The following is a 14,537-nucleotide window of genomic DNA, read 5'->3' as shown; positions in this document are numbered from 1 at the left end:
CTGTAGTGTTGTTATAACCTGGTCTCTGTAGTGTTGTTATAACCTGGTCTCTGTAGGTGTTGTTATAACCTGGTCTCTGTAGGTGTTGTTATAACCTGGTCTCTGTAGTGTTGTTATAACCTGGTCTCTGTAGGTGTTGTTATAACCTGGTCTCTGTAGGTGTTGTTATAACCTGGTCTCTGTAGTGTTGTTATAACCTGGTCTCTGTAGGTGTTGTTATAACCTGGTCTCTGTAGGTGTTGTTATAACCTGGTCTCTGTAGGTGTTGTTATAACCTGGTCTCTGTAGGTGTTGTTATAACCTGGTCTCTGTAGTGTTGTTATAACCTGGTCTCTGTAGTGTTGTTATAACCTGGTCTCTGTAGTGTTGTTATAACCTGGTCTCTGTAGGTGTTATAACCTGGTCTCTGTAGTGTTGTTATAACCTGGTCTCTGTAGTGTTGTTATAACCTGGTCTCTGTAGGTGTAGTGTTATAACCTGATCTCTGTAGGTGTAGTGTTATAACCTGGTCTCTGTAGGTGTAGTGTTATAACCTGGTCTCTGTAGGTGTAGTGTTATAACCTGGTCTCTGTAGTGTTATAACCTGGTCTCTGTAGTGTTATAACCTGGTCTCTCTCTTCAGGGGCGGTCGATGGATGAGCTGAACCATGACTTCCATGCTCTGGCTCTAGAGGGGCGTGCCATGGGAGAGGTAAGGGGTCAGGGGTTACAGGTCAAGTAGTTAGAGGACCATAGACACTCAGCCTACCGAAGGCCATGTGATGGTGGTAGGAAGAGCACTGTAGCCCAGAATAAAGTAACCCATAAATCCTGCTTCTATATTTAGTCATTCCGCGGAAAACGCCCTGACACTTCTCTTTCTTTCACTTTTCTCTCTCTCTCTCTCTCTCCCTCTCTCTCTCTCTCTCTCTCTCTCTTTTTCTTTTGTTCCTCTTTCTGTTTCTCTCCTCCCTTTCTCTTTCTGTCTTTCTCCATCTTTCTCTCCCCTCCCCCTCTCCTTTCTACAGCAGCTGTTGACAGGTGAGAAGTTTTGGGAGAGTGACGAAGCCCCAAAAGGGATCTTCCTGGACCAGTGGAGGGGCGGTGCATGGGGGGCCACAGGTAAGAGAGTGAGCCCAGCCCCTGGAATGAAACACCGTGTCACCACACCAAGTCTTGAGTTTCCCAGCCAAATATGTACGTGTGTTTGGCAGTTTGACAATAGGTCTCTTTTTCTTTCTCCTCTACCAGACCACTTGGTGTCTCAGCCAATCATGGTGTCTCATCGGCCGGGTGGGGGTTTCCATGGCGGCGGGGAGGTGGGCGGGTCAGTGATGTCACCGCGGTCAGAGAGCGGGGGCTTAGGAGTCAGTATGGTAGAATACGTCCTCTCCTCTTCTCCCGCCGAGAAACTGGACTCCTGCCTCCGTAAGGGACCTTTCGTAAGTAGCCTACCCTCATTTACACTCCCATCATTCAATTCATATGTCTACATAGATCACTATCATCAATGCTGACCCACCTTCACCACTGGCAACCTGGACTCCTTGCGGCACTGGGTTATACTGCATACGTGGTCTCGTTTAGATCTCTCTCTCTCTCTCTCTCTCTCTCTTTAGATCTCTCTCTCTCTCTCTCTCTCTCTCTTTAGATCTCTCTCTCTCTCTTTAGATCTCTCTCTCTCTTTAGGTCTCTCTCTCTCTCTCTTTAGGTCTCTCTCTCTCTCTTTAGATCTCTCTCTCTCTCTCTTTAGATCTCTCTCTCTCTCTCTTTAGGTCTCTCTCTCTCTCTTTTAGGTCTCTCTCTCTCTCTTTTTTAGATCTCTCTCTCTCTTTTAGATCTCTCTCTCTCTCTCTTTAGATCTCTCTCTCTCTTTAGATCTCTCTCTCTCTCTCTTAGATCTCTCTCTCTCTCTGTCTTTAGATCTCTCTCTCTCTTTAGATCTCTCTCTCTCTCTTAGATCTCTCTCTCTCTTAGATCTCTCTCTCTCTCTTAGATCTCTCTCTCTCTTTAGATCTCTCTCTCTCTCTTTAGATCTCTCTCTCTCTCTTTAGATCTCTCTCTCTCTCTCTCTTTAGATCTCTCTCTCTCTCTCTCTTTCTATCTCTCTCTCTCTCTCTCTTTAGATCTCTCTCTCTCTCTTTAGATCTCTCTCTCTTTAGATCTCTCTCTCTTTAGATCTCTCTCTCTCTCTCTATCTCTGTCTCTCTCTTTAGATCTCTCTCTCTCTTTAGATCTCTCTCTCTCTTTAGATCTCTCTCTCTCTTTAGATCTCTCTCTCTCTTTAGATCTCTCTCTCTCTTTAGATCTCTCTCTCTCTTATACCTCTCTCTCTCTCTTTAGATCAATCTCTCTCCCTCTCTCTTTAGATCTCTCTCTCTTTAGATCTCTCTCTCTTTAGATCTGTCTCTCTCTCTTTAGATCTCTCTCTCTCTTTAGATCTCTCTCTCTCTTTAGATCTCTCTCTCTCTTTAGATCTCTCTCTCTCTCTCTCTCTCTCTCTCTCTCTCTCTTTAGATCTCTCTCTCTCTCTCTCTCTCTCTCTCTGTCTCTCTCTCTCTCTTTAGATCTCTATCTGTCTCATTTAGATCTCTCTCTGTGTCTCGTTAGAGCTCTCTCTCTCTCTCTGTGTCTCTTTAGATCTCTCGCTCTGTCTCTTTAGATCTCTCGCTCTGTCTCTTTAGATCTCTCGCTCTGTCTCTTTAGATCTCTCGCTCTGTCTCTTTAGATCTCTCGCTCTGTCTCTTTAGATCTCTCGCTCTGTCTCTTTAGATCTCTCGCTCTGTCTCTTTAGATCTCTCGCTCTGTCTCTTTAGATCTCTCGCTCTGTCTCTTTAGATCTCTCGCTCTGTCTCTTTAGATCTCTCGCTCTGTCTCTTTAGATCTCTCGCTCTGTCTCTTTAGATCTCTCGCTCTGTCTCTTTAGATCTCTCGCTCTGTCTCTTTAGATCTCTCGCTCTGTCTCTTTAGATCTCTCGCTCTGTCTCTTTAGATCTCTCGCTCTGTCTCTTTAGATCTCTCGCTCTGTCTCTTTAGATCTCTCTCTCTGTCGCTTTAGATCTCTCTCTCTCTCTGTCGCTTTAGATCTCTCTCTCTCTCTGTCTCTTTAGATCTCTCTCTCTCTCTGTCTCTTTAGATCTCTCTCTCTCTGTGTCTCGTTAGATCTCTCTCTCTCTGTGTCTCGTTAGATCTCTCTCTCTCTGTGTCTCGTTAGAGCTCTCTCTCTCTGTGTCTCGTTAGAGCTCTCTCTCTCTGTGTCTCGTTAGAGCTCTCTCTCTCTGTGTCTCGTTAGAGCTCTCTCTCTCTGTGTCTCGTTAGAGCTCTCTCTCTCTGTGTCTTTAGAGCTCTCTCTCTCTCTGTGTCTCGTTAGAGCTCTCTCTCTCTCTGTGTCTCGTTAGAGCTCTCTCTCTCTCTGTGTCTCGTTAGAGCTCTCTCTCTCTCTGTGTCTCGTTAGAGCTCTCTCTCTCTCTGTGTCTCGTTAGATCTCTCTCTCTCTGTGTCTCGTTAGAGCTCTCTCTCTGTGTCTCGTTAGAGCTCTCTCTCTCTGTGTCTCGTTAGAGCTCTCTCTCTCTGTGTCTCGTTAGAGCTCTCTCTCTCTGTGTCTCGTTAGAGCTCTCTCTCTGTGTCTCGTTAGAGCTCTCTCTCTGTGTCTCGTTAGAGCTCTCTCTCTCTGTGTCTCGTTAGAGCTCTCTCTCTCTGTGTCTCGTTAGAGCTCTCTCTCTCTGTGTCTCGTTAGAGCTCTCTCTCTCTGTGTCTCGTTAGAGCTCTCTCTCTCTGTGTCTCGTTAGAGCTCTCTCTCTCTGTGTCTCGTTAGAGCTCTCTCTCTGTGTCTCGTTAGAGCTCTCTCTCTCTGTGTCTCGTTAGAGCTCTCTCTCTCTGTGTCTCGTTAGAGCTCTCTCTCTCTGTGTCTCGTTAGAGCTCTCTCTCTCTCTGTGTCTCGTTAGAGCTCTCTCTCTCTCTGTGTCTCGTTAGAGCTCTCTCTCTCTCTGTGTCTCGTTAGAGCTCTCTCTCTCTCTGTGTCTCGTTAGAGCTCTCTCTCTCTCTGTGTCTCGTTAGAGCTCTCTCTCTCTCTGTGTCTCGTTAGAGCTCTCTCTCTCTCTGTGTCTCGTTAGAGCTCTCTCTCTCTGTGTCTCGTTAGAGCTCTCTCTCTCTGTGTCTCGTTAGAGCTCTCTCTCTCTCTCTCTCTCTCTTTAGATCTCTATCTGTCTCTTTAGATCTCTATCTGTCTCTTTAGATCTCTATCTGTCTCTTTAGATCTCTATCTGTCTCTTTAGATCTCTATCTGTCTCTTTAGATCTCTATCTGTCTCTTTAGATCTCTATCTGTCTCTTTAGATCTCTATCTGTCTCGTTAGAGCTCTATCTGTCTCGTTAGAGCTCTCTCTGTCTCTTTAGATCTCTCTCTCTGTGTCTCGTTAGAGCTCTCTCTCTCTCTGTGTCTCTTTAGATCTCTCGCTCTGTCTCTTTAGATCTCTCGCTCTGTCTCTTTAGATCTCTCGCTCTGTCTCTTTAGATCTCTCGCTCTGTCTCTTTAGATCTCTCGCTCTGTCTCTTTAGATCTCTCTCTCTGTCGCTTTAGATCTCTCTCTCTCTGTGTCTCGTTAGAGCTCTCTCTCTCTCTGTGTCTCGTTAGAGCTCTCTCTCTCTCTCTGTGTCTCGTTAGAGCTCTCTCTCTCTCTCTGTGTCTCGTTAGAGCTCTCTCTCTCTCTGTGTGTCTCGTTAGAGCTCTCTCTCTCTCTGTGTGTCTCGTTAGAGCTCTCTCTCTCTCTGTGTGTCTCGTTAGAGCTCTCTCTCTCTCTGTGTGTCTCGTTAGAGCTCTCTCTCTCTCTGTGTGTCTCGTTAGAGCTCTCTCTCTCTCTGTGTGTCTCGTTAGAGCTCTCTCTCTCTTTAGAGCTCGTTAGAGCTCTCTCTCTCTTTAGAGCTCGTTAGAGCTCTCTCTTTAGAGCTCTTTAGAGCTCTCTCTCTCTTTAGAGCTCGCTCTCTCTTTAGAGCTCTCTCTCTCTTTAGAGCTCGTTAGAGCTCTCTCTCTCTTGAGCTCGTTAGAGCTCTCTCTCTCTTTAGGCTCGTTAGAGCTCTCTCTCTTTTTAGAGCTCGTTAGAGCTCTCTCTCTTTAGAGCTCGTTAGAGCTCTCTCTCTCTTTAGAGCTCGTTAGAGCTCTCTCTCTCTTTAGAGCTCGTTAGAGCTCTCTCTCTCTTTAGAGCTCTTTAGAGCTCTCTCTCTCTTTAGAGCTCTCTCTCTCTTTAGAGCTCTCTCTCTCTTTAGAGCTCTCTCTCTCTTTAGAGCTCTCTCTCTCTTTAGAGCTCTCTCTCTCTTTAGAGCTCTCTCTCTTTAGAGCTCTCTCTCTCTCTCTTTAGATCTCTCTCTCTCTCTTTAGATCTCTATCTGTCTCTTTAGATCTCTATCTGTCTCTTTAGATCTCTATCTGTCTCTTTAGATCTCTATCTGTCTCTTTAGATCTCTATCTGTCTCTTTAGATCTCTATCTGTCTCTTTAGATCTCTATCTGTCTCTTTAGATCTCTATCTGTCTCTTTAGATCTCTATCTGTCTCTTTAGATCTCTATCTGTCTCTTTAGATCTCTATCTGTCTCTTTAGATCTCTATCTGTCTCTTTAGATCTCTATCTGTCGCTTTAGATCTCTCGCTCTGTCGCTTTAGATCTCTCGCTCTGTCTCTTTAGATCTCTCTCTCTCTCTGTCTTGTTCGATCTCTCTCTCTGTCTCGTTAGAGCTCTCTCTCTCTGTGTCTCGTTAGAGCTCTCTCTCTCTGTGTCTCGTTAGAGCGCTCTCTCTCTCTCTCTCTCTCTCTCTGTGTCTCGTTAGAGCGCTCTCTCTCTCTCTCTCTCTGTGTCTCGTTAGAGCGCTCTCTCTCTCTCTCTCTCTGTGTCTCGTTAGAGCGCTCTCTCTCTCTCTCTCTCTCTGTGTCTCGTTAGAGCGCTCTCTCTCTCTCTCTCTCTGTGTCTCGTTAGAGCGCTCTCTCTCTCTCTCTCTCTCTGTGTCTCGTTAGAGCGCTCTCTCTCTCTCTCTCTCTGTGTCTCGTTAGAGCGCTCTCTCTCTCTCTCTCTCTGTGTCTCGTTAGAGCGCTCTCTCTCTCTCTCTCTCTCTGTGTCTCGTTAGAGCGCTCTCTCTCTCTCTCTCTCTGTGTCTCGTTAGAGCGCTCTCTCTCTCTCTCTCTCTGTGTCTCGTTAGAGCGCTCTCTCTCTCTCTCTCTCTGTGTCTCGTTAGAGCGCTCTCTCTCTCTCTCTCTCTGTGTCTCGTTAGAGCGCTCTCTCTCTCTCTCTCTCTCTGTGTCTCGTTAGAGCGCTCTCTCTCTCTCTCTCTCTCTCTGTGTCTCGTTAGAGCGCTCTCTCTCTCTCTCTCTCTCTCTGTGTCTCGTTAGAGCTCTCTCTCTCTCTCTCTCTCTCTGTGTCTCGTTAGAGCGCTCTCTCTCTCTCTCTCTCTCTCTGTGTCTCGTTAGAGCGCTCTCTCTCTCTCTCTCTCTCTGTGTCTCGTTAGAGCGCTCTCTCTCTCTCTCTCTCTGTGTCTCGTTAGAGCGCTCTCTCTCTCTCTCTCTCTCTGTGTCTCGTTAGAGCGCTCTCTCTCTCTCTCTCTCTGTCTCGTTAGAGCGCTCTCTCTCTCTCTCTCTCTCTGTGTCTCGTTAGAGCGCTCTCTCTCTCTCTCTCTCTGTGTCTCGTTAGAGCGCTCTCTCTCTCTCTCTCTCTCTGTGTCTCGTTAGAGCGCTCTCTCTCTCTCTCTCTCTCTGTGTCTCGTTAGAGCGCTCTCTCTCTCTCTCTCTCTCTGTGTCTCGTTAGAGCGCTCTCTCTCTCTCTCTCTCTGTGTCTCGTTAGAGCGCTCTCTCTCTCTCTCTCTCTCTGTGTCTCGTTAGAGCGCTCTCTCTCTCTCTCTCTCTGTGTCTCGTTAGAGCGCTCTCTCTCTCTCTCTCTCTCTGTGTCTCGTTAGAGCTCTCTCTCTCTCTCTCTCTCTGTGTCTCGTTAGAGCGCTCTCTCTCTCTCTCTCTCTCTGTGTCTCGTTAGAGCGCTCTCTCTCTCTCTCTCTCTCTGTGTCTCGTTAGAGCGCTCTCTCTCTCTCTCTCTCTCTCTGTGTCTCGTTAGAGCGCTCTCTCTCTCTCTCTCTCTCTCTGTGTCTCGTTAGAGCGCTCTCTCTCTCTCTCTCTCTCTCTGTGTCTCGTTAGAGCGCTCTCTCTCTCTCTCTCTCTCTGTGTCTCGTTAGAGCGCTCTCTCTCTCTCTCTCTCTGTGTCTCGTTAGAGCTCTCTCTCTCTCTCTCTCTCTGTGTCTCGTTAGAGCGCTCTCTCTCTCTCTCTCTCTGTGTCTCGTTAGAGCGCTCTCTCTCTCTCTCTGTGTCTCGTTAGAGCGCTCTCTCTCTCTCTCTGTGTCTCGTTAGAGCGCTCTCTCTCTCTCTCTGTGTCTCGTTAGAGCGCTCTCTCTCTCTCTCTGTGTCTCGTTAGAGCGCTCTCTCTCTCTCTCTGTGTCTCGTTAGAGCGCTCTCTCTCTCTCTCTCTCTGTGTCTCGTTAGAGCGCTCTCTCTCTCTCTCTCTCTCTGTGTCTCGTTAGAGCGCTCTCTCTCTCTCTCTCTCTCTGTGTCTCGTTAGAGCGCTCTCTCTCTCTCTCTCTCTCTGTGTCTCGTTAGAGCGCTCTCTCTCTCTCTCTCTCTCTGTGTCTCGTTAGAGCGCTCTCTCTCTCTCTCTCTCTCTGTGTCTCGTTAGAGCGCTCTCTCTCTCTCTCTCTCTCTGTGTCTCGTTAGAGCGCTCTCTCTCTCTGTGTCTCGTTAGAGCGCTCTCTCTCTCTGTGTCTCGTTAGAGCGCTCTCTCTCTCTCTCTCTCTCTGTGTCTCGTTAGAGCTCTCTCTCTCTCTCTCTCTGTGTCTCGTTAGAGCTCTCTCTCTCTCTCTCTCTCTGTGTCTCGTTAGAGCTCTCTCTCTCTCTCTCTGTGTCTCGTTAGAGCTCTCTCTCTCTCTCTCTGTGTCTCGTTAGAGCTCTCTCTCTCTCTCTCTCTGTGTCTCGTTAGAGCGCTCTCTCTCTCTCTCTCTGTGTCTCGTTAGAGCGCTCTCTCTCTCTCTCTCTCTGTGTCTCGTTAGAGCGCTCTCTCTCTCTCTCTCTCTCTGTGTCTCGTTAGAGCGCTCTCTCTCTCTCTCTCTCTGTGTCTCGTTAGAGCGCTCTCTCTCTCTCTCTCTCTCTGTGTCTCGTTAGAGCGCTCTCTCTCTCTCTCTCTCTCTGTGTCTCGTTAGAGCGCTCTCTCTCTCTCTCTCTCTCTGTGTCTCGTTAGAGCGCTCTCTCTCTCTCTCTCTCTGTGTCTCGTTAGAGCGCTCTCTCTCTCTCTCTCTCTCTGTGTCTCGTTAGAGCGCTCTCTCTCTCTCTCTCTCTGTGTCTCGTTAGAGCTCTCTCTCTCTCTCTCTCTGTGTCTCGTTAGAGCGCTCTCTCTCTCTCTCTCTCTCTGTGTCTCGTTAGAGCGCTCTCTCTCTCTCTCTCTCTCTCTCTGTGTCTCGTTAGAGCGCTCTCTCTCTCTCTCTCTCTCTCTGTGTCTCGTTAGAGCGCTCTCTCTCTCTCTCTGTGTCTCGTTAGAGCGCTCTCTCTCTCTCTCTCTCTGTGTCTCGTTAGAGCGCTCTCTCTCTCTCTCTCTGTGTGTCTCGTTAGAGCGCTCTCTCTCTCTCTCTGTGTCTCGTTAGAGCGCTCTCTCTCTCTCTCTCTCTCTCTCTCTCTCTCTGTGTCTCGTTAGAGCTCTCTCTCTCTCTCTCTCTCTCTCTCTGTGTCTCGTTAGAGCTCTCTCTCTCTCTCTCTCTCTCTGTGTCTCGTTAGAGCGCTCTCTCTCTCTCTCTCTCTGTGTCTCGTTAGAGCGCTCTCTCTCTCTCTCTCTCTGTGTCTCGTTAGAGCGCTCTCTCTCTCTCTCTCTCTCTGTGTCTCGTTAGAGCGCTCTCTCTCTCTCTCTCTCTCTGTGTCTCGTTAGAGCGCTCTCTCTCTCTCTCTCTCTGTGTCTCGTTAGAGCGCTCTCTCTCTCTCTCTCTCTCTGTGTCTCGATAGAGCTCTCTCTCTCTCTCTCTGTGTCTCGATAGAGCGCTCTCTCTCTCTCTCTCTCTGTGTCTCGTTAGAGCGCTCTCTCTCTCTCTCTCTGTGTCTCGTTAGAGCGCTCTCTCTCTCTCTGTGTCTCGTTAGAGCGCTCTCTCTCTCTCTCTCTCTGTGTCTCGTTAGAGCGCTCTCTCTCTCTCTCTCTCTGTGTCTCGTTAGAGCGCTCTCTCTCTCTCTCTGTCTGTGTCTCGTTAGAGCGCTCTCTCTCTCTCTCTCTCTGTGTCTCGTTAGAGCGCTCTCTCTCTCTCTCTCTCTGTGTCTCGTTAGAGCGCTCTCTCTCTCTCTCTGTGTCTCGTTAGAGCGCTCTCTCTCTCTCTGTGTCTCGTTAGAGCTCTCTCTGTGTCTCGTTAGAGCTCTCTCTCTCTCTCTCTCTCTCTCTGTGTCTCGTTAGAGCTCTCTCTCTCTCTCTCTCTCTCTCTCTCTCTCTCTCTCTGTGTCTCGTTAGAGCTCTCTCTCTCTCTCTGTGTCTCGTTAGAGCTCTCTCTCTCTCTCTGTGTTTCGTTAGAGCTCTCTCTCTCTCTCTCTCTCTCTCTCTCTCTCTCTGTGTCTCGTTAGAGCTCTCTCTCTCTCTCTCTCTGTGTCTCGTTAGAGCTCTCTCTCTCTCTCTCTCTGTGTCTCGTTAGAGCTCTCTCTCTCTCTCTCTCTCTCTCTCTCTGTGTGTCTCGTTAGAGCTCTCTCTCTCTCTCTCTCTCTGTGTCTCGTTAGAGCTCTCTCTCTCTGTGTCTCGTTAGAGCTCTCTCTCTCTCTCTCTCTCTCTCTCTCTCTCTCTGTGTCTCGTTAGAGCTCTCTCTCTCTCTCTCTCTCTCTGTGTCTCGTTAGAGCTCTCTCTCTCTCTCTCTCTCTCTCTCTCTCTCTCTGTGTCTCGTTAGAGCTCTCTCTCTCTCTCTCTCTCTCTCTCTGTGTCTCGTTAGAGCTCTCTCTCTCTCTCTCTGTGTCTCGTTAGAGCTCTCTCTCTCTCTCTCTCTCTCTCTCTCTCTCTCTGTCTCGTTAGAGCGCTCTCTCTCTCTCTCTCTCTCTCTCTCTCTCTCTCTCTCTCTCTCTCTGTCTCGTTAGAGCGCTCTCTCTCTCTCTCTCTCTCTCTCTCTCTCTCTCTCTCTCTCTCTCTCTCTCTCTCTCTCTCTCTCTCTCTCTCTCTCTGTGTCTCGTTAGAGCTCTCTCTCTCTCTCTCTCTCTGTGTCTCGTTAGAGCTCTCTCTCTCTCTCTCTCTCTCTCTCTCTCTCTCTCTCTCTCTGTGTCTCGTTAGAGCTCTCTCTCTCTCTCTCTCTCTGTGTCTCGTTAGAGCTCTCTCTCTCTCTCTGTGTGTCTCTTTAGATCTCTCTCTCTGTGTGTCTCTTTAGATCTCTCTCTTGTTAAGGGAATTTTTATCAATGATGACTAATTCAATCAGGACTGACTAATCGGAATACTATTATGTTACTGTATATGTACTAATCAGAATACTATTATGTTGCTGTATATGTATGAGTTTTCTTTCTTGATCCCAGTACTGAATATAATGTGTGTGAATGTGGTCAAGAGTTAGAACAATGACTGTCTGTTCCTTGGTAGAAATGAATGAACGATATCTTCAGACTGGCTAGAATGCTTATCTACACGAGAAGACCTTGGCTCGTAAATTATATTAAATTGGTAGGGAGACGGATGTGGGAAGGCTTGAGATACAGCCTTTGTACTGGAACGGAGATGGCACGGGTTGGTGCTGAAACTAAGGACGTCATTTTCAGTTTATAACCTGAGGTAAACTGTATCGTATTCAGTGCTCTCGTGAATAAACTCTGCTGATTGACTTTAAGACTGGGCTCTGTCCATTATTATAGAATAAGGGTCTTACAAATCCTTATGAACTAACAGTGTTTAATTTTAATTGGGTGTTAAAACATAGAGCAATTTATTTCCTTTAACATCTCTCTGTGTCTCTTTCGATCTCTCTCTCTCTCTCTCTTTAGATCTCTCTCTCTGTGTCTTGTTAGAGCTCTCTCTCTGTGTGTCTGTTTAGATCTCTCTCTCTGTGTCTTGTTAGAGCTCTCTCTCTCTCTGTGTCTCTTTAGATCTCTCTCTCTGTGTCTTGTTAGAGCTCTCTCTCTCTCTGTGTCTCTTTAGATCTCTCTCTCTGTGTCTCGTTAGAGCTCTCTCTCTCTCTGTGTCTCGTTAGATCTCTCTCTGTGTCTCGTTAGAGCTCTCTCTCTGTGTCTCGTTAGAGCTCTCTCTCTGTGTCTCGTTAGAGCTCTCTCTCTGTGTCTCGTTAGAGCTCTCTCTCTGTGTCTCGTTAGAGCTCTCTGTGTCTCGTTAGAGCTCTCTGTGTCTCGTTAGAGCTCTCTGTGTCTCGTTAGAGCTCTCTGTGTCTCGTTAGAGCTCTCTGTGTCTCGTTAGAGCTCTCTGTGTCTCGTTAGAGCTCTCTGTGTCTCGTTAGAGCTCTCTGTGTCTCGTTAGAGCTCTCTGTGTCTCGTTAGAGCTCTCTGTGTCTCGTTAGAGCTCTCTGTGTCTCGTTAGAGCTCTCTGTGTCTCGTTAGAGCTCTCTGTGTCTCGTTAGAGCTCTCTGTGTCTCGTTAGAGCTCTCTGTGTCTCGTTAGAGCTCTCTGTGTCTCGTTAGAGCTCTCTGTGTCTCGTTAGAGCTCTCTCTCTGTGTCTCGTTAGAGCTCTCTCTCTGTGTCTCGTTAGAGCTCTCTCTCTGTGTCTCGTTAGAGCTCTCTCTCTGTGTCTCGTTAGAGCTCTCTCTCTGTGTCTCGTTAGAGCTCTCTCTCTGTGTCTCGTTAGAGCTCTCTCTCTGTGTCTCGTTAGAGCTCTCTCTCTGTGTCTCGTTAGAGCTCTCTCTCTGTGTCTCGTTAGAGCTCTCTCTCTGTGTCTCGTTAGAGCTCTCTCTCTGTGTCTCGTTAGAGCTCTCTCTCTGTGTCTCGTTAGAGCTCTCTCTCTGTGTCTCGTTAGAGCTCTCTCTCTGTGTCTCGTTAGAGCTCTCTCTCTGTGTCTCGTTAGAGCTCTCTCTCTGTGTCTCGTTAGAGCTCTCTCTCTGTGTCTCGTTAGAGCTCTCTCTCTGTGTCTCGTTAGAGCTCTCTCTCTGTGTCTCGTTAGAGCTCTCTCTCTGTGTCTCGTTAGAGCTCTCTCTCTGTGTCTCGTTAGAGCTCTCTCTCTGTGTCTCGTTAGAGCTCTCTCTCTGTGTCTCGTTAGAGCTCTCTCTCTGTGTCTCGTTAGAGCTCTCTCTCTGTGTCTCGTTAGAGCTCTCTCTCTGTGTCTCGTTAGAGCTCTCTCTCTCTCTGTGTCTCGTTAGAGCTCTCTCTCTGTGTCTCGTTAGAGCTCTCTCTCTGTGTCTCGTTAGAGCTCTCTCTCTGTGTCTCGTTAGAGCTCTCTCTCTGTGTCTCGTTAGAGCTCTCTCTCTGTGTCTCGTTAGAGCTCTCTCTCTGTGTCTCGTTAGAGCTCTCTCTCTGTGTCTCGTTAGAGCTCTCTCTCTGTGTCTCGTTAGAGCTCTCTCTCTGTGTCTCGTTAGAGCTCTCTCTCTGTGTCTCGTTAGAGCTCTCTGTGTCTCGTTAGAGCTCTCTGTGTCTCGTTAGAGCTCTCTGTGTCTCGTTAGAGCTCTCTGTGTCTCGTTAGAGCTCTCTGTGTCTCGTTAGAGCTCTCTGTGTCTCGTTAGAGCTCTCTGTGTCTCGTTAGAGCTCTCTCTCTGTGTCTCGTTAGAGCTCTCTGTGTCTCGTTAGAGCTCTCTGTGTCTCGTTAGAGCTCTCTCTCTGTGTCTCGTTAGAGCTCTCTCTCTGTGTCTCGTTAGAGCTCTCTCTCTGTGTCTCGTTAGAGCTCTCTCTCTGTGTCTCGTTAGAGCTCTCTCTCTGTGTCTCGTTAGAGCTCTCTCTCTGTGTCTCGTTAGAGCTCTCTCTCTGTGTCTCGTTAGAGCTCTCTCTCTGTGTCTCGTTAGAGCTCTCTCTCTGTGTCTCGTTAGAGCTCTCTCTCTGTGTCTCGTTAGAGCTCTCTCTCTGTGTCTCGTTAGAGCTCTCTCTCTGTGTCTCGTTAGAGCTCTCTCTCTGTGTCTCGTTAGAGCTCTCTCTCTGTGTCTCGTTAGAGCTCTCTCTCTGTGTCTCGTTAGAGCTCTCTCTCTGTGTCTCGTTAGAGCTCTCTCTCTGTGTCTCGTTAGAGCTCTCTCTCTGTGTCTCGTTAGAGCTCTCTCTCTGTGTCTCGTTAGAGCTCTCTCTCTGTGTCTCGTTAGAGCTCTCTCTCTGTGTCTCGTTAGAGCTCTCTCTCTGTGTCTCGTTAGAGCTCTCTCTCTGTGTCTCGTTAGAGCTCTCTCTCTGTGTCTCGTTAGAGCTCTCTCTCTGTGTCTCGTTAGAGCTCTCTCTCTGTGTCTCGTTAGAGCTCTCTCTCTGTGTCTCGTTAGAGCTCTCTCTCTGTGTCTCGTTAGAGCTCTCTCTCGTTAGAGCTCTCTCTCTGTGTGTCTCGTTAGAGCTCTCTCTCTGTGTCTCGTTAGAGCTCTCTCTCTGTGTCTCGTTAGAGCTCTCTCTCTGTGTCTCGTTAGAGCTCTCTCTCTGTGTCTCGTTAGAGCTCTCTCTCTGTGTCTCGTTAGAGCTCTCTCTCTGTGTCTCGTTAGAGCTCTCTCTCTGTGTCTCGTTAGAGCTCTCTCTCTGTGTCTCGTTAGAGCTCTCTCTCTGTGTCTCGTTAGAGCTCTCTCTCTGTGTCTCGTTAGAGCTCTCTCTCTGTGTCTCGTTAGAGCTCTCTCTCTCTGTCTCGTTAGAGCTCTCTCTCTGTGTCTCGTTAGAGCTCTCTCTCTGTGTCTCGTTAGAGCTCTCTCTCTGTGTCTCGTTAGAGCTCTCTCTGTGTCTCGTTAGAGCTCTCTCTCTGTGTCTCGTTAGAGCTCTCTCTCTGTGTCTCGTTAGAGCTCTCTCTCTGTGTCTCGTTAGAGCTCTCTCTCTCTGTCTCGTTCTCTCTGTGTCTCGTTAGAGCTCTCTCTCTGTGTCTCGTTAGAGCTCTCTCTCTGTGTCTCGTTAGAGCTCTCTCTCTGTGTCTCGTTAGAGCTCTCTCTCTGTGTCTCGTTAGAGCTCTCTCTCTGTGTCTCGTTAGAGCTCTCTCTCTGTGTCTCGTTAGAGCTCTCTCTCTGTGTCTCGTTAGAGCTCTCTCTCTGTGTCTCGTTAGAGCTCTCTCTCTGTGTCTCGTTAGAGCTCTCTCTCTGTGTCTCGTTAGAGCTCTCTCTCTGTGTCTCGTTAGAGCTCTCTCTCTGTGTCTCGTTAGAGCTCTCTCTCTGTGTCTCGTTAGAGCTCTCTCTGTGTCTCGTTAGAGCTCTCTCTCTGTCTCGTTAGAGCTCTCTCTCTGTGTCTCGTTAGAGCTCTCTCTCTGTGTCTCGTTAGAGCTCTCTCTCTGTGTCTCGTTAGAGCTCTCTCTCTCTCTCTCTCTCTGTGTCTCGTTAGAGCTCTCTCTCTGTGTCTCGTTAGAGCTCTCTCTGTGTCTCGTTAGAGCTCTCTCTGTGTCTCGTTAGAGCTCTCTCTGTGTCTCGTTAGAGCTCTCTCTCTGTGTCTCGTTAGAGCTCTCTCTCT

At 48.2% G+C, this 14,537-nt stretch overlaps 1 protein-coding gene across 1 annotated transcript in view; it reads left to right on the top strand.

Annotated features, from left to right (window-relative positions):
- Positions 1 to 14,537, top strand: part of LOC118378145 (pumilio homolog 1-like) — a gene marked incomplete at its 3' end in the record, with an annotated part of 63,964 nt that overhangs the window by 20,170 nt on the left and 29,257 nt on the right. The window contains exons 4-6 of the mRNA XM_052471798.1: positions 623 to 691; positions 1,008 to 1,101; positions 1,231 to 1,421. Coding sequence (XP_052327758.1) covers positions 623 to 691; positions 1,008 to 1,101; positions 1,231 to 1,421 — 354 coding nt within the window. The remainder of the gene's footprint in view (positions 1 to 622; positions 692 to 1,007; positions 1,102 to 1,230; positions 1,422 to 14,537) is intronic.

This window comes from Oncorhynchus keta, chromosome 19, assembly GCF_023373465.1.
Source record: "Oncorhynchus keta strain PuntledgeMale-10-30-2019 chromosome 19, Oket_V2, whole genome shotgun sequence".
Classification (NCBI taxonomy): domain Eukaryota; kingdom Metazoa; phylum Chordata; class Actinopteri; order Salmoniformes; family Salmonidae; genus Oncorhynchus; species Oncorhynchus keta.
Note: the sequence above shows the minus strand (reverse complement) of the source record. Positions and strands in the feature narration are given on the sequence as shown.